The following is an 18,483-nucleotide window of genomic DNA, read 5'->3' on the forward strand; positions in this document are numbered from 1 at the left end:
ACTCAGCTCTTTCGAACAGAGAATCCCGTCAACCCGAGTAACGTCAGAAGAGATAAACAAGAAATAATCAGTTGATCTAAAAACGTCTCATGGAGTCAATTAAAGATGACTGTGACGTTTTGTGGGCCTTTGTGATATATTGAACAGGTTGACGGTGAAACCACGCGTCGCCTCTGATATCAATATCTAATCATAACAATTTAATCAATACTACAATCCATTTCTTGACAAACATATGATTACGGCTTAAAAGCCAACTGTCAAAATTCACTTTCAACGAAAATTCCGGACAAACGGTCACACGCCAATCACAGACGTTGGTAGTAAACAAAAGAGAAAAGTTTTCTCTAGCATTTAGTACTGTGAGCTGTGTTTGGACAGTAACGGTTTGTCCGGATTTCCCTTTAAAGATAATTTTGACAGTTGGCTTTTAAGCCGTAATCATATGTTTGTCGAGATTTATAAAATTGAATGGGGTAATGTACCCGTTTGTGCCCTATTAAGAAGGGTACCACATTATTACTACAATAATTTTATTATTTCAGCTTCTTTGATTTGTTATTAAGGTCCATTTTTTTATTTCGATTATAGAGGTTTTAACGTTAAGGTCATTCGCCTCTTATTAAGAGCCAATATAATACCAAAATTGTCGTGAGAATGGTGAAAATCTTCTATTTGAGCGCAGCAAAATCTCTAATCGAGTACCCCCATTATCGCAATACCATTTGAGTCAATGCGTTGAGCAAAGATGGCAGACGCTGCTCTAACCAAAGGCTTCAGATGGGTAGGATGATAGTAGAAACAGGGCAAAAATAGGCTTATTACCCTACATGCTATTTTAAACACGTTTTCATAAAGGAATCAAGTGTCCCCAAATTAGGGATCGAGTCTCCACTAATCTAAGAATTTTCCATTTTTTTGTTGTTTTCCAGAAATGCTCATAGCTCATGTCCAGTATATTTCCATGTAATTTTTTTATGATTATTAGTCATCCCTAGAAACAATATAAAACTACAAAAAAATACATAGTTTTTTATTATTCCACGGAGTTGGACTGAAAAATAAAAAAGGGGATCAAGTCTCCTCAGTCTCCCCTACTTTGCAGTTGCTGACCAATAGCACCTCCGTTTTGTGATGGGCTATCTGCAACTTAACTCCTTGCATCCAGTTTCCAATTCCTCTTCCGGCGTCTCTCCCAGTACCGTTATTACAATGTCGTCCGCGAACCCGACGATCACTACGCCCCTACACAGCTTAAGTAACAGCACGCCGTTATACTTCCCGTTCCAAAGCGTTGGACCCAGGATAGAGCCTTGCAGGACTCCCGCAGTAATGCTAATCGTTTTTTGTCCCCCGTTTGTCTCATAGATCAGGACCCGGTTCTGGAAATAACTCCTTAGAATTCTACACAGGTAGCTATGGACCCTCATTTTGTGCAGTGATTCCGCAATGGCTTCCCAGCTTGCGCTATTGCACACGTTTTTGACATCTATCGTTATCACGGCACAGTATTTATTTCCTCGTCTTTTCTGTTTGCGCGCCATATCGGCTCTCTCGATCACTGTCCGAATGCCATCCACCGTAGACTTGCCCTTCCGAAATCCGAACTGGTTTTTCGACAACCCGTTATCGCTTTCCGTAAATATTGTCAGCCTGTTAAAAAATCCTCTCCAAGAGTTTCCCGAGCGTATCCAGCGGGCATATTGGTCTATACGATGATGGATCCTCGGAGAGTTTACCTGGTTTAAACAGTAGCACTTCTTTATTCTCCATTTGTCAGGTAAGTGGCCCTCGTCTAAAAGCTTTTGGAACACTTTTCTGAACATATCCGGGAGTGTCTGAATTGCCGCTCTTAATGCGATGTTGGGAATTCCATCTGGTCTGGGCCCTTTCTTCACTTTTAAACCATTTGCCAATGCGATGAGTTCCTCATTGGAGACTTGGATTGTCCCGCTCTACTTCGCCATACGGTATACGTATGTGTGTGCGTGTATGTGTGTATGTAGCAAAAGATGTCACCTCCATTTCTCAGAGATGGCTGGACCGAGTTGCACTTAGTTTCAAATGAAAGGTACAACCTTCCCATTGGTCGCTATTGATTTGATTATCTATCGGACTTCAGAGGGTGCTTCCTCTAAGCGGCATCAATGAAACAGTTTTCAGTTTCACATTTTTTTAAAGGGAAAGAAAAAATTCGGACGTGACCGATTCGTAATCGCGTGCGCGAGGGCATTGTTGTAGGTTCCCACTTGAGACCGCTTGAGAATATGTGAGTGTCAAGACGTTCACTATCACCATCTTTGCTGACCCAGCTGAAGGCGGGTGTAGAATATATGAGAGACGTAATAGACTAGACAGGTACATGATACAGCTGAAGTTATGATCATCGCATGAAAGACATACATTAGTACTTCAAACACTACTAATACTTGAATAGCCAACCACCACACATAGCACATCCTTTCTCAATTATCTATTTGTTACTGGTTGATTGTTGGTTATGAGCGGGTAAATAGAGGAAAGGCATAGAACAGAAAAAGGCTCATATCAGCCCTCCCGGCCTCCTCGATACACCACTATCGAGACGTATTGTAAACAACATCTTGAAGCGGGCTTCTTATATAAATCAAATCCTCAGTAGTCATAATGAATGGTGGATTATTAACATGAGAACTAATTAACCTCTAGTAGTAGAACTTGGTGCAATTAGAAACTAAAAAGAGCGAAGGTCCTTACATTTAGATAACTCTATTGAATCTATTGTGGCTTGATGATGTTTACAATACCGTCAATCCCATCAACCTGCGAGAGGGAAATATGTGCGATGATCTATATATTATATTTAAAACTATACGGTAAAAAAATAAAATGTATGTGCTTCTACGTATTTCTTAAAAATATTTCAAGCGAATATAAATTTATGTTCTTCTAGAAATTGTTGTTGGCATCAATTGCAATTGATTGATGTATAAAATGTGGTGGGATTTAAAGTTATCTACCAAATTAATTAAATTTTTGAAAGTCTAAGTACTTTTGTAAATTTTGTGAGGAAATATAAAATTTCGTTCTGCTCGATTGGTGTAAAAACATATATAGGGTAATGAGTAAATTTTCGTCCTGCTTCTATTACACGGTGCTACAGTGATTTTGTAGACCTAGTATATGTTGTAGATCTCATCAAATGCTACACAAATCAATGTATAGCAAAATTTATAGCAACAACAAGATTTAACGAAACTTTCGAATCTAAAAAAAAATTGCGTGATCATTTTCAACCTATTTTGAGTTTTTTGAGTGTTTTGGAAAGAAGAAGAAATTTCCTTTCCAACGGTATGCTATGTGATGTTCTTTTGTTAAAAGTACTTTGCGGTTTTGGGACAACAATATGAAAGTTACCAATATTTTGCTATTTTTTTTAACGGGCTGATAGGACTGCAGCTTATAGCTTGAGGGATCTCGGTCCGTCCCGCGAGACAAAATTTGCAAAATCGGAAGGATTAGCGACTGTCCGCCAAATAAACACCGGTCCTCGGGAGGAGGACTAAATTTTGCGCCTGTTTGTCTCGAAGTGTGTAACGTCAAGTTCTCTATTTTGTCTGGTCCAATGTATCCTGCTCCTAACAACGCGTGCTATGTCGTCAGTGATGCAATTAAAACTTCGCATTGATTCCGCTTCTATTTTCTTCCTGATCTCCTCGTGGGTCCCCTAGGTCAGAAGCGGATCAATCGACTGTTAGGTAAATTAGAGATCGCAGTCAGCCGTGATGTCCGCGAATTTCATACATACATACAAACTATTCGGCGCAAGTTCAGAGTGTGTAACGTCGTGTCATCTAGTCTGTCATCCTATGGAAAATCATCCTACCATCGGCTTGGGGTCAACGTCATATTGGCAAATTTCGCATTGAATCCGCTTCTGTCTCTTCCTAATCTACTTTTTGTCTCCTAGGTCCGAAGCAGATCAATCGACTATTAATTGAAACGGTAAACATACTAGCAGTATTAGTCCTTACTCGCGAATAATTTTTCTTCAACTGTGCTTTTTCTTCTCTATCTTATAACATAACTCGATTATCCCTGTTCTAGTCAATATACATATTCATTACATTATGGACCAGGCAAACCCTTAATTTTTCTATTATTATTATCCTGAGTAGCTATACCAGTGAAGGTGTTTTAGGATTTCGCAAAAAGAATCTCTGCCAATAAAGGCGTAAGAAATATTTATCCACTATTAACCATAAAGTTTGCTCGAACCGAATGTTCGCCTGGTTCGACTCGAATAGACCACACCGACCCGAAAAGGTTGCTTATCATTTCTGAGAGCCGGTGTGCTTGGTCGAGTTTAGTAATCATAAGAACAAGTCCTGAATAATTATCTATCTCTTAGTGCCAGTCCTGCACTCCTTTCCTGAACTAGCCTCATACTCAAGATCAAAAGAGTCGACAACTAGTAGGATCCACATGTCCCCCACCCAAGCGAATTGATCAACTTGCAAGTAGGAGTACATATCTACCAACCAGCCTAGAAGACTTCCGAATCAATGAGAATGGACCATGCCAGTCGAAGGCCACAGGCCCAGCGCCATATCGTACAGTGTCATTGTCATTTCTCAAGATGAGAACCTACAAAGCCTAACTGTTCGTATGTGCTAGTCCGTATAGATTTTGGTTTGCTGAAACGAAACAAGAAAAGCAAAACAATTGTGATTAGTATCGTAGCTATAATAAATAAATAAACGATTTCTCCTCTGTTGTCGGTTTCACTGTTCGCAGTCCTCCCTCCTGTTCCTGATCTGTTTGGGCCACTGGCTTTCCGTTTCCTTGGCCGTCCCGCTCTCCCGCACCGATCCGCACACATCGTAGCAGGAGAAACAAATGAAAAGACAAAACAAAACAAAATGAAAATAAATGGACGTCTGCTATCTGTGCCTAAATTGATGTTGCTTCTCAGTTTTGCACGACCCATGGGGGACTTGGCCTTGATCCCAATGCTCTGTCACCGATGTTACGTGATATTCGTTATGGAATATTCTTTGTTTGGGGGCCATTCATAAACAATGTTGTACGTTTTTTTTATCCCTGATCCGCTGATACGTCTAAAATTCATTTGTAGTTTTTATCTCGTTACGTGACGCTCTTCCCCTATTGTCAATATCCAACATTATTTATGAATGGTCCCCTGGTGATATATTTAGAGCAGACAATCCAATGAAAAATAGGATTGACAGGATTTTAGCGCGCTCTTGGCGCCTTGTGTCACATCTTTATGTTTGTTATACATACTAAGAATACCAAAGCATGCGATGTGATGACCGGAAGATTAGAGAAGCAACTCCTCCCCTTCCCTCCCCCCGTTATCGCTTGAGACCGCATTTGAATGTTTATAAGTGCTGAGACGTTCATATTATCACCGGGATGTTATCATGTCTGCGTCATTGTTGCGTGGATGATCGCGAACAGCATTTGCATGTTTGTTGGTCGCGTGTATATAACTTCGTGTGTATAAATTCGATTTTTATGTAACGTGTAGTTTAGTGGATATGACCATTATCTTTTTGATTGATCCACCTGAAGGCATTGGACTTATGCTACTAGGGCCGAGAATAGAGGTTTCCGGACGAAACTGATTCATCGATCCATGATTGTGCGAACACGGGCATTTGGAGGTTAACTCTTGAGACACCGTGTTTGTGATTTTATAAGTGCTAAACCGTTCACTTAGTCACCGGGGTGTTATCTTGTTTGCGAGATCGTGGGTATGGTTGAGCGTGGATGATCGCGAAGGAATCGAGCGTTTGTATGTTGACGTTTGTGTCGTGTGTATGTAACTTCGCGTAGATACATTATTTCGCATTCGCATGTTCCTGAATGATCGCGCGCAGACGTCTTGTCTAGTTTTTATTTCTATTGGTCCAACTGAAGGCATGAGTTTGGGCTGCTAGGATTGAGGGTAGTGACTGATTCATGATTGCGCGATCGGTGGGTTGATGATTGAGACAGCGTTAGTAATTTTTTAGGTGCAAATGTTCGCCTTATTACCGGGGTGTTTGAATGTTGGCGAGATCGCGGGCGTTCGCATTTGTGCGCAGGTTTGTGTTATCGCGAAGGCCACGTTTGTACGTTTGAAATGATACATTGTGAGTTTAGATGAGAAAATAAGCAAATTGCAACAAAAGAATGGTGCCTCCACAGACAACCTGGTCCTAAACCCACATTGTATACTATTTGACCGTGGCAGTAGATAATAAAGATCGCCAAGTTAAGTACTAAAATTGATCACAAGACCAATATTTTGCTATTTTTTCATTAAAAATATAAAAATCGCTCAACATTTTTATTAAGAAAGGTCCTTGTCTTAATAAAAAATTTAAGGAGAGCATATTATTCCGCATCCAATTATCCTTTTTTGATCAAAATCGGTTGAAAATGACTGAGTTATTTTTTTTTCCAATTTCGAAATTTGCTCGTATAAACTCTTAGGGAGTTAGTTGTCTCGCACTATAAGATGCAATAATTATATCTTCCGTAATTTTATCTTATTTCATGTTCAAAATTCACACACATACTTTTGCATGTATACGTAATCGAGCAAAAAAAATCGTTATTTTGAAAATTTTATGAGACCGTCCCCTTAAAAGGTCATGCGAGCAAGTTTCTAATTTGGAAAATATTAATAACTCTGCCATTTTCCAACCGATTTTAATCATAAATAGGTCGTTGGATACGGAATAAAAGGTTCTCCTTAATTTTTTTATTGAAACGAAGACGCTTTCTAATAAAAGTATTGAGCAATTTTCATATTTTTATGAAAAAATAGCAAAATAATGGTAATTTTCATATTGTTGTCCCAAAACCGCATAGTACTTTTAACAAAAGAACATAATATAGCATATCGTTGGAAAGGTAATTTCTTCTTCTTTCCACAACATTCAAAAATTTAAAATCGGTTGAAAAATGATCGCGTAAAAACAAATTAGTGCCGAAAGTTCCGAAAAATCGTTTTTTTGCTATAAATCAAGATTTTAAGGTTATATTATATATTAGTATATGATCAAACGTGGTTTTGTGTTGAATTTGACCAGAACTACCCTTACTATATCACTTTAAAAGAACATTCAATAATTTTTATTTGTGGCGCTGTACCCATTGTTCAACACATTGCATAGTTTTTTTTTGATTTCAAAATAGGTTTTTTGATTTCGTCAAAACTGGTAACTTTGCAATGTGCCATTTAAACCAATATATTCTAATAATGATTCCTGATTCTGTCTTATCGGATTGATGATTAATCTCCCTAATAGTGAGTTACGAAATTTATTTTATTCGATAATTCAGATAGAGAAATACTTACTCCAGCAAAGTAGTAGAGAAACTCATTACAAACATTTTACCTGAAGACTTAATCTCTCTAGCTTTTAAGCTTTTTGAGATATAGAGCATTAGTTGTGTAAGCCCCCTTAAAAACAGTTTTTTCATAAGTTTTCTTCTAGATTTTTTTCATTACATATTTGTTATAGGACATAGTTTGGACTGTTAAGCTGCACTACTTTTCCGAAGACGAAGACTGTTGAAGTTTAACGCCTCGACGCCTTCAATGAACAAAAATCAAATAGAGAAAAGAATGATAAAGCCTAATAAAAAGCAAGTTACCGATTGCTTCCTGTGGCTACAAGTCAAAACACAGAGCTGATAATTTATTACCAGGAAGAATGCAAAAATGGTTTTACCATTTTCCTCCTTAGTGGAGAAAAATAGTTTTCCACCCAAACTTTCTCCTTAGGGAATAATATAGCATAATTTATTGGTTTGCTAAACTGAACCAAGTCTCGATTTCTCTGGTTTTCACCATCTTAAACATATTTGCTTGCGGGACATCACGCAGGTATCCAGGAACACAAATCGCGTCATCGTCTTGTTTTCGTCGTTGTAGTTATTGTCACAGTACAAATTTTACCTAGGCCGCATAAACACGTTTTTTGTTTTCAAAATGAAACACACTCCGAATGTTACAAGGTCTTCAAAAGTGCTCGAAACATCAAATCGTCTAAACAAATACGCGGACCCATAAAATAGCCCAGAGTTTGGTGATAATCGTGATAGGAGTAGCACACTTCCATTTGAAGTTCTGCCCTTCCACACCGCAAGACGACGTAAATAATATGAAGCAATAATCTGAGCACTGCCAGACTCGGCTGCGATGAGCTCATTCATGCATGCTATTTTCTTATATTTTATACCACCGTTAGATGCTGCACGGCAATCATACCATGATAAACTAGCTAATAGAGGGAACAATAAATTCAGCTGCTGCTGTTGGCTGTCGATGTAATCAGAAAGGCCGCCAGTTCTGTGTCTTAGAGTATAAGCATTTGAAGCCATACGCAGCTTCACAACAAATATGCCAAATCAAAACCTTAGCTAAAGAAGGGGTGATACTTCTTTGTCACGCCCAAGTGCCGATAATGGACAACCAATCGGACGGTAGCGACCGAACCAGTTACAACCACCGTCAAAACCATTATTATCACAAGTGGTTGTAGCTAATCGCTCCAATTGGATGACCGTCGGAACCAATCGTCGTATAGTTTACTTACATAAAATCCTCCATATCGATAACATCCACGTAAGGACAGGGAGCTTCCCCGTAGAAGCCGTAACAGTAACCATAGTTCCAGGGACCACCAGGAGGTCCCTGACAAGGTGGATAGTTCGGTAGCGGGTACGGCTGTTCCATGTAGGCTGGAGCCATGGACAGTGGAGCTACTGGAGGCGAGACATGTTCCTGCATGTATGGCTGATAAGGCGTCGGTTGCTGACACGAGTAGCCAGTGTTGCTAACGGCTGGCGTTCCAGGCGGTGATACATTGTACGGCGATTGCAGCTGCTGATGAGAATAGACTGGGTTCTGCGTAGCTTGATAACCTCCATATCCGGGCTGCTCTTTGTTTAGATAGTAATAACTATCCTGGGCGCCATAAAACGAGGGACTTTGACTCCCGAACACTTCAACACCGCTGTTCCAATTTTGCATCATTTCGGTTAGGATAGGATACAGTTGAGTAAAAATAATTTTCTGCCACCATCAAACACCAATCCAACTTCGTTATCAGTTACAAGTTGTTTCAGGAAAGTCCACTAGCACGGCGGCGCACCGAAACAGTCATAAATCCCGTGTATCGTGTTTAGACACCGACGACGCGTCCGACATGGACAGTTGAGTATCCGCGAATGATTAACGACACCTCGTACGGCTAGCGGCTAGGAGCTGATCCGGTGGCACTCGGCCTAATCAGCTGGATGGCCAATTTATGCTGTTTTATGACGATGTGTTATCATCGGTGAGCGATAAAAAAAGTATTGTTTGATGCCACCAATCCAGCAGACAGTTCCGTCAGTTGAGTGTCGTCTTATCGACAGCAATGTCAGAGAGAGATCCGAAGCTCAACCAGGCTTAAATCGTGGTCGCCGATCTGATAAGGGGCCTTTGGCTAATGATGGGGACATCTTGTGGAAAATTGCAGTACTATACCGGGGAAAGCTTGCAACCTGCTGCGAAAGCTAGATGATAAGGTTACCAGTGTCCGATAAATGTCGTTTAGCTGGATAGGATGATGAACTGTGCAAGTTACAATATAGCTCTCCTGTTATTCTATTATTGATCTATCCCTAAATTCTTAAAAGAACGAACATGTACTGTACACGCCTGTTGAAAATTATAGTTTGGCACCTAGGGGAACTGTTAATAAGACGGGCACATAGTTATTTTAGGCTTATCACTTTTAAAATTCAAATCAATTGTACCTCTATCATTATGGACAACCTTGAAACACTCAGCTTTGAATATTGTCGAACATGTATAATTTAAGCAAACATTGAAAATCACTAGTACATCTTCGTGTGGATCCAATTTTCAAATTTCTCATTTCAAGGATTTTTTTTGAGAGTTACCCTACTGGAGCTGTAGAGCTAGGTTCTCGGTAGGGCTCCCCGTCAGAATAACTCACTACAATTGCAGACGAGACGGGAAATGTCACCCACTAAAACATTGCTTAAGGCCAATTGCAGCGAGCCGTGATTATGAATGTGATATTCATTGGACGGTTCAAATATGTGCGGTCGCAGGGATTTTGCGATCCCGTGTATCATCGCGAAGGGCTCGAGCGTTTGTACGTTAATGGTTTCGATCGCGCGTGCTAATGTGTGTAACTTTACGTGTATAAATTGCATTCGCATATCCGCGTGTGTTCGTGGATGATCGCTCGCGGATCGTGAATCTAATATTTAATATGTGGATGATTCCAATTGCATATTCACGTTTGTGACCTGGTTTGTGTTATCACGAAGACCTCGAGCCTTTGTACGCTTGGAATGGCAGTTCAAAAAATATTTGGGATGACTTGCGGGCGTATTTGATCCGGAATTCTTTGATTATTTTCCTTCATGGATATGTCGAAGAATACAATTGAACCAAAAGTATCTAGGAGATCAACACGGTTGGGATTATGTTTAGAAGCATTGGTGTTCTGTTCCATGTAGGTGAAGTACAAAATCATAAATCGGGTCTGATAATTAAGCTCTACAAACAACGATACAGGATTTTCTCCAGTTTGATAAAATGAAGGTTCGCAGCGGAGCAAAAGCAGAAACACTTCATCGCCGACAATATCGTTATGTGGTACAACCTGAGCGGCCCCGGTTGAGTGGTTAGCATGACCGCCACTCATTCCAGTTGGTCTGGGTTCAATCCCAACCGAGGTCATTGAGATTTTTCGGAGGCGAAAAAATCTGTGGTCACGTCTTCCTTCGGAAGGGAAGTAAAGCCGTTGGTCCCCGGTTTATGAGTTGATGGATCGATAGTGGAGTCACCTCTCTCGCGTCGGTAAAGAAGACGTAAAATCCAACTTCAAGTGGTCGCACAAGCTCAAGCTGAATATCGTTGTTTGGTACAACCTGTTATGGTCTCCTGAATGGGTATCCCAACCTTTTCCCAGTTATAGCTACGGAGAAAGTTGATCCTTTGTGGCCACTTCTGTTTCAAACACCTAATGTAACATCCCCAGATACCTTTAGAGTCACGCTTCCTTCAAAATAAGACTACCTTAGTTTTCGCCGTAGAGAATTCGATACCCAGTTGGAGACAAATTGTCCAAGATATCTTGCAATGATCCTTGCAGGTCGACCGCTTTCCCTAGTAACAATTAAGGTTTCATGGTACTCTTGAAGCCCTCCTTAAAAGTTAGATTGTACTTGTAGTGTGCTATAAAATTAGAAATGCTACTTGGGTTGGGTCCTATAATGGAGACCACTGCGTCATCTGCAAGTTGCCTTAGCTTGCAGGAATTGACAAGACAATGTCATTCACATAAAAGTTGTAGAGTATGGGGCTGACACATGAGCCCTGGAGAAGACCCATGTAGCACAATCGTGATGTCGATAAATCACCATGCGAAAAATTCCGATATTTTCCGAGAACAAGTTTAGAAAAAAGTTGTTTAAAATCGATGAAAGACCATGCTGGTACAGCTTCTCTGAGCCGACGCTTATTAAAACTGAGTCAAAAGCACCCCTGTTATACATGAACACTGATGTCATCTGTACTTAGTTAGCACGACGACGATTTGAATTTCTGGTAACAGCAACGCAAGGCAATCGTTCGTCCCGTTGCCTTTGCGGAAGCTAAATTGTGTATCTGACAGAAAGCTCTATATTTCGACACAATTGTCCAGGCGGAACACTCTCGAACAACTTCCAAATGCAGGACAGAATTGAAATCGGCCGATAGGAATTGTGGTCAGAGGTTGGTTTTCCCAGTTTCGGAATGGCGATCGCTCTCACTTGCCTCCAGGCCAGGTTCCTCCAAAAAGATCCCTTTTATTGTTCCAAAAATATTTCAAAATTAAGCTTTTGACAGATAAAGATACATATAATAAACTAATTAAAAACATTTTTTATTAAGACGGCTCTGAAAACAGCTGCTCAAGCTCGTCCAGTTTGTTGTTGAAATCGAATCATCTGAAAGCAAAAAGCAAAACAGCAGCCTCGATGATGAGTGACGACCCTTAGGACTCGCTCAAGGAAAGATCAAAGCAAAGTCAAGTCATGCGCATGAAATTTGTAGTGATTTTATAGTAGAAAATGTCTCACAACACTGAGGCAATAATAAGTTTCGCTACTCTTTACCCCAATTAGCCCCAAATGCATCCTTCTAATCCTCTACGCATGACGTACCATGGTCATTACGGTTGAGGACGAATTGCAAGGTAAACACTGCACAAAAACTAAAGATTAGATAAAGAGAAATTTAACGGACCTCTGGCCGACAATGGATTCGCTTGTTTGGGTTCTGCGGATCATTATCTGATATTTTGTATCATTTTCAACTCACAGCAACCAACACTGCTATGTGCTAGACATATCGATAAAACTGAAATTAACCAATGCCTAATTAGACATGGCGCGGGTTGCTGACGATAGTAAACAAACCTGTTTCGTTTTTGCTTCAATAACTTGCTTCCCTCAATAACTGCGGAGTTCTAAGTGTTGTCCCGTCATCTTCCACCCCAAGCAATCAAAACTGACATTGAGCAATGAGTATAGTGCGAAAACTTCACGAAGGTAGCGGGACAAACGACTACGTCTCAGAGCTGGGCATTGAGGAGCTATGTCAGTTGAGGAGTCAGTTCCAATTGGATTGGTGTTTGTGTCTAACAACGCTTGCCTGTCTTGTTCCGTGCTGACCCAATTATTTGCTGAGATGCAATCACTCACTTGTTGCTATCGCGCACTTGTTGCGTTTCACTTCAAATTCTGGTACTTTTTTGCGAATATGTTATGTTGGTTGTTATCGACGCTACAACATCCGAAAGGGGGGCCAGAGTTTCAATAAAATTTCGCGGACGCTTCTGAATTGAAAAACGAAAAATAAAACAAACACAGTTCGATGTTGCAATCGCTTATTTTTGTATGTGCTTCATGTGGAAGGCGTTGCAAAGAGTAGCGATAAATTATACACTCCCAAAACGACACGCACTGTCTGATACGATAATGGTGTAAACAGCAGTGTAGCGAAGAGAAGCTGTTTCAATCTCGTGTTGTGGACTGGGGCGTGCATTGACCGGTCAGACTACCTTCTGCTATTTTGGGACCAGGCGTGTCATCCGCACTGATTGTTTGGAGCATGAGTGCACTGAATGGTTAGTTAATTCTTCTTCTCTCTAGCTACTATGGGGATCTTTATTTCCCCTTCAGTTTATACGTCAAATTCCAGGAGGTTGTTTTTGATCGACCTTCGAATTTCCGACTGCTCCAACATGATGCAAACACAAACATTCCCAGCACCTTTCTGATTCACTGTGCTCACTTTTAAATTTCAATTGAAGAACTGTATTCTAATCGGTTTTTCCCTTTTTGCAATTCAAAGTCGTGTTCCAGTCAAAATGGGGCCATCGATGATCTGATAAATATGTAATCAGTTTTGGAAGTTAGAACGCACTATTTACGATTGTTGGAAAGTTTGGTTCGTAGTCTGATAGTTTCATCCATGTGTTGCTCTGCCAGAACAGTTGAATGTTATTTATTATAATGCTGTCTCACTGAATGTTTTAAATTATCCCTAAATCGGCATTACTTGAAATCTAATATTTCATTTTTCGGAGTTGACGTTTTTTTCGATTATAGAGGTTTTAATCTTAAGGTCATTCGCCTCTTCGGGTTAGAAATATCTCTTATGAAAAATTTCTAACCGTATGTGCGGGGTCGGGACTCGAACCCAGGTGCGCTGCGTACAAGGTAATCGATTTACCAACTACGCTACGCCCACCCCTTATAGTTGACAACTTAATTGTTTTCGTTATTTTTTTTTAATCGGTTGGTTTATTTGGTAGACACGAACGCGTTTGCTTGGCTCTGCCACTTTCTTTTTTACATTTTAATTATCTTAGGAGATTACAGTTTTGCAATATTTTTATGAAATATTTTAGAGTTATCTTAACACTAGGAATACTGTTCGATATACTAAATAGGAATAATTTATTTTCCTCAATATTAACCCTTAAAGGCGCAAAGCAATTTTTTTCAAATTTTCTGAAAATTGTCTAACAGTTTTAATACGTTACTATGATAATTTTGAGATGGTTTTCGCAATGTTGTTTTAAAACAACATTGCGCATTTAAGGGTAAAGCGGAGGAGGGGGTCCATAAAAGACAATTATCTGAGACTGGTAATTAAATTTATTAAATCTAAAAAAAATAGAATGTCCAGACAACGTACTCGATGTCGTAATAACCGTCGTTACAAGCGCACATACTACTTTCTACAAGCCCAATACGTCACAAATGTGTATCAAACGTACAGTGGCTTCGTCCATACTTTCGGGAAAATAGAATGTAGTCATCGTCTAAGTTCTCCATTGCTTCACGAAGTTTACCAGCTGTTGAGTGTCCTCTGACAGCAGATACTGAAAAATTCATTGAAGAAAATTTGTCTTTCGTAGATGTCACCTTCCAATGCGCCCACCTTTCCTAAAGAGTCACCCTTTTCATTACGCGGGATGGAGAAATGAGAAGGGACCCAAACAAAGTATTCGGGGAAGATTTTTCAGATAGAGTACGAGGTGACTCCCGTATCTTACCCCGAAAATACGGGAATTGCCTTTGTATGTTCACGGCTACAATGCAAGAAGAGCCACAGTGCTGAGGCCGTTCGAAATGATAAAGTAGTGATCTGTGTACAAGTGTTGATAATCCGAAGAGTGTACTGAACAGCAGGTAATTCTGTGACGTCAACTGAAGCAGGATCATTGTGCTTCAATGAAGCGGTGACATTATCATTGAACATGCCGAAGTCAGCAGACCCATCGAAATTTAATCCGCCAGTTTGTCACAGTCGGCTTCTCGAAATTTATCATAAAATATATTGGGGATCAATTGCAGGCGTATATGATCCGGGATTCTACGAATCGCTTCCTTCATTGATGTGTCGAAGAATGCAGGATTGTTTTTGTTATACAATCACTTAGCACACTTAGCAGGAGAAACCGAGGAGAGTTGAAACAGAGGAGAGTTCAAACAAAGCGCATTGCTAGCGAAACCATGCCGTTAGAAATCTGGCCAATGTACTTTTGTTTTACATCTTTCGTATGTGTTTCACAAAAGCATTTTTGCAAAATCTCTAACGGCATGTCAACTCTCCTCGGTTTCCCCTAATCAAAAATGCAATGACTTTCCACAAATATGTCACCATTGAAACGACAAAATGTATCTTTGCGCGATTTTAAAAACGGAATTTCAAATTTTGAAAATGCGTTGCGTTGATGTAAGATGTTCTTCAAGGAAGCCGCTTATAACTACTCGTATCTGTTTTATTCATCAACAATATTGATTCAATAAAATACAACGTATTAAAGAAACAGCTTAACACTTCATAATGGTTAACAAATACAAATATTCACGAAAGGATTGTCGGTGGAATATTCTTTTAATTTTCGCTATTATCCATAACATACAATTCTTGAAACAATTCAATTCAAAAATAAAATCTAGTTCACTTGAAACATTTTTTATAACAGTGCCTATAGTGATCAATTATAGAGTGTTTCCAAAAAACAATGCAAAGTACTCTGTTTTCGACACTGAAAATGTTGTCACGATACGTGCATTTTTAAAAACGTTGTCGATCTTCAACAACTATTATTAGACTTTTAGGAACTATTCAGACTTGAAGCGAACCCAAGTAACAATATAAATTTTGATGGTACTTGAAGTAGCCTTTGAGCCTCGATTAAGATACACGCCCTATTAGAAGAGCGATTTATAGCAAATAGTTGGCTGTTAAAAAATCAAAATATATGTAACAAAAGTTGTCCAGTGACAACAAAATTGTAACAAAATAGAATAAAATTTTATCAAAGTTAGAACTAAATGAGTTCCCGTATGAATAAATGAAAACTTTTTTTTATGTTGGTCCAACTGGGACTGTAAGGGAATTGTTACACAGTATAACATTGTACAGTGGGACGATGTCTTTGCATTCTGGACAGTTCCCCAAAACATGGAAGATGTTTCTTAGTGCCTATATATAAATTTGTGAAACAATCTGACATCTGTAATTACCGTGGAATACCAATAATCTCCTGCATTCCGAAGCTTTTTGAATCAATCATTAACGAAAAAATATTACTTCAATTAAAAAACAGAATTACTAACGTACAGCATGGCTTCTTCAAAGGCCGTTCACTGATTGCAATGGGAACGACGTCGAGGCACACAGACTTTAGTAAAGCATTTGATCGCATTGACATTCCAATGTTACTATACAGAACCTAAAATTCTCATACCTATTCAATGAACGACGAAATTCAGAGAATTCATTTTCGTCCTTTCCCTGCCTCTTTCGTCGCTAACTGCATGAAAAAATAAAACAATAAAGGCGATGTCCCCTCCTCTCTCGATTCTATGAAAACGAGTAGCAGCAGCAGCGACTTTCGTTTTCCTATGACAATCCGAAGTTGCAATTTCGTTTTGATGCATGGTCAGTAATTTGCGATTTTCATTCATTAAATGAAATTAATGCAATGTGCATCTAATATTGCAACTAGAACATAGTTAAAATGAGAAATATGCACACCGATCAGGCTTCCGTTTTACAAATCCATCATTAGCTCGCAAATCTACAGAATCGAGCATCGACAAATAAATATCATTGCTAGTGTATGTTCGTTTCCCCAGCAGTAAGTTCAATATCGAATGTACCAATATCATTCTGAATCTCAAAGCGAAAACGAGCGTGTGGAGAGAATAATGAAAACACTCTGCTACATGCTTGCTTTGTCCTAGCCTGTTGTCTCATTTTCGATTTCACAAAGTGCTAGAGGTATGGAAAAAAGTTTCGTTCTTTCGTCATTTTCGCCTGATTTTTCCGACTCTGTTACTATATATATTGAAAAAGATGGGAATTGAACCTGAGCTGATCATATGGTTCGAATCATATCTATCCAATCGTCAGCAAATAATTATATTTAAAGGAAAGCAATCTAATCCAATTGAAGTCCCTTCAGGAGTTCCACAAGGCTCTCATTCAGGCCCTCTGTTATTCATTCTATACGTGAACGATATTTCTTTCATTCTTAGAAATAAAAATACTAATCTACGCGGATGATATGAAAATTTACTTGGAGATAAGAAATGCCGAGGATATTAATGCATTCCAAAACGAAATACAAATTTTCCACACATGGTGTCAAAAAGCGGATCCAGGAGGAGGGTTCGGGAGTTTGGACGCCACCAAAAAATTTCAACTTGTTAAGAAATTTTAAATTAGTCTCTCAACTCAAAATCATTTCAAACTAGGAAAATTTATTCTGGAGGAACTAGAAAATTTTATTCGGGTAGGGATGATGAGGAAAGGGCGGTTTAGGAAAAGGTGGTGAGTGATGCGGGGGAGAGGGGGTACCTCTCACCGTATTCCCCTAATTACGCCCCTGTTAAAATACAGAAAACCTATGCAAGTCAAAAATTAGCCGGGATTAAGTTGACGATGTTCAGAGTGATTGCATAACCTTTCTATAGGAGAAAGGCAAAAAAGTGATTTTGTTGTGTGTCCGCACTCTTCAACCTGTAACTCCGGAACCGAAAGTCGGAATTTAATAAAATTCAATAGCAGCCTATGGGAACGTTGTACCTTTCATATGAGACTAAGTTTGAAAAAATCGGTTCAGCCAGTAACCGATGTGCTTATTTTTGGTTCCATACATATATACACACGCACACACATTTGTCGAATTCGATGAACTGAGTCGAATGGTATATGACAGATGGCCCTCCGAGCCGGGATTAAGTTAACGATGTTCCGAGTAATTGCATAACTTTTCTATAGGAGAAAGGCAAAAATTAAATAGGTAAAAACGGTCGAAGATATAAATACGGTACAAAATGTAAAAAGGTTTAAAATGAAAAAGGAAAAAATGTAGAAGTAATAAAAGTAAAAAATATAATAAAATCAAAAATGTAAAAAGATATAAAAAGGTACTGTAAAAAAGGTGAAAATGTAGAAAAGATAAAAATGGAAAAATACAAAGAGATCAAAAATGTAAAAGGACACAAATCAGAAAACGATAAAAAATGTTAAAAAGGTAAAACGTATAAAAATGATAAAAAGGTAAAAAGGCAAAAATGGTAAAAATGTAAAAAGGTAAAAAATGTAAAAAAGTTTAAAAAAAATGTAAAAAGATGAAAAATATAAAGGCAAAAAATTATGTAAAAGTTTAAATGTTATACAATAATTCTAAAAGATGAAAAAAGGTCAAAAATGTTAAAATGGTACAAAATGTAAAAAGGTACAAAAAGGTCAAAAAGTAATCAAATGTAGAATAGGTACAAAATGTCAAAGAGGCAAAATATGTGAAAAAGATAACACTTGAACAAAGTTTAACATTGATTAAAAAATTAAAATATTAAAAATGTAAAAAAGATAAAAAATGTTAA

The 18,483-nt window shown here is 38.8% G+C and overlaps 1 protein-coding gene across 1 annotated transcript in view; it reads right to left on the bottom strand.

The window, feature by feature from the left end:
- The window catches only part of LOC131677590 (protein similar), a 359,630-nt gene extending 350,528 nt beyond the window's left edge, over positions 1-9,102 (bottom strand). Inside the window, exon 1 of the mRNA XM_058957482.1 lies at positions 8,598-9,102. Within this exon, the coding sequence (XP_058813465.1) occupies positions 8,598-9,037 (440 nt within the window). The 5' untranslated portion in view covers positions 9,038-9,102. The remainder of the gene's footprint in view (positions 1-8,597) is intronic.
- Between the last annotated feature and the right edge of the window lie 9,381 nt (positions 9,103-18,483).

The sequence above is a fragment of the Topomyia yanbarensis genome, chromosome 1, assembly GCF_030247195.1.
Source record: "Topomyia yanbarensis strain Yona2022 chromosome 1, ASM3024719v1, whole genome shotgun sequence".
NCBI classification, from domain to species: domain Eukaryota; kingdom Metazoa; phylum Arthropoda; class Insecta; order Diptera; family Culicidae; genus Topomyia; species Topomyia yanbarensis.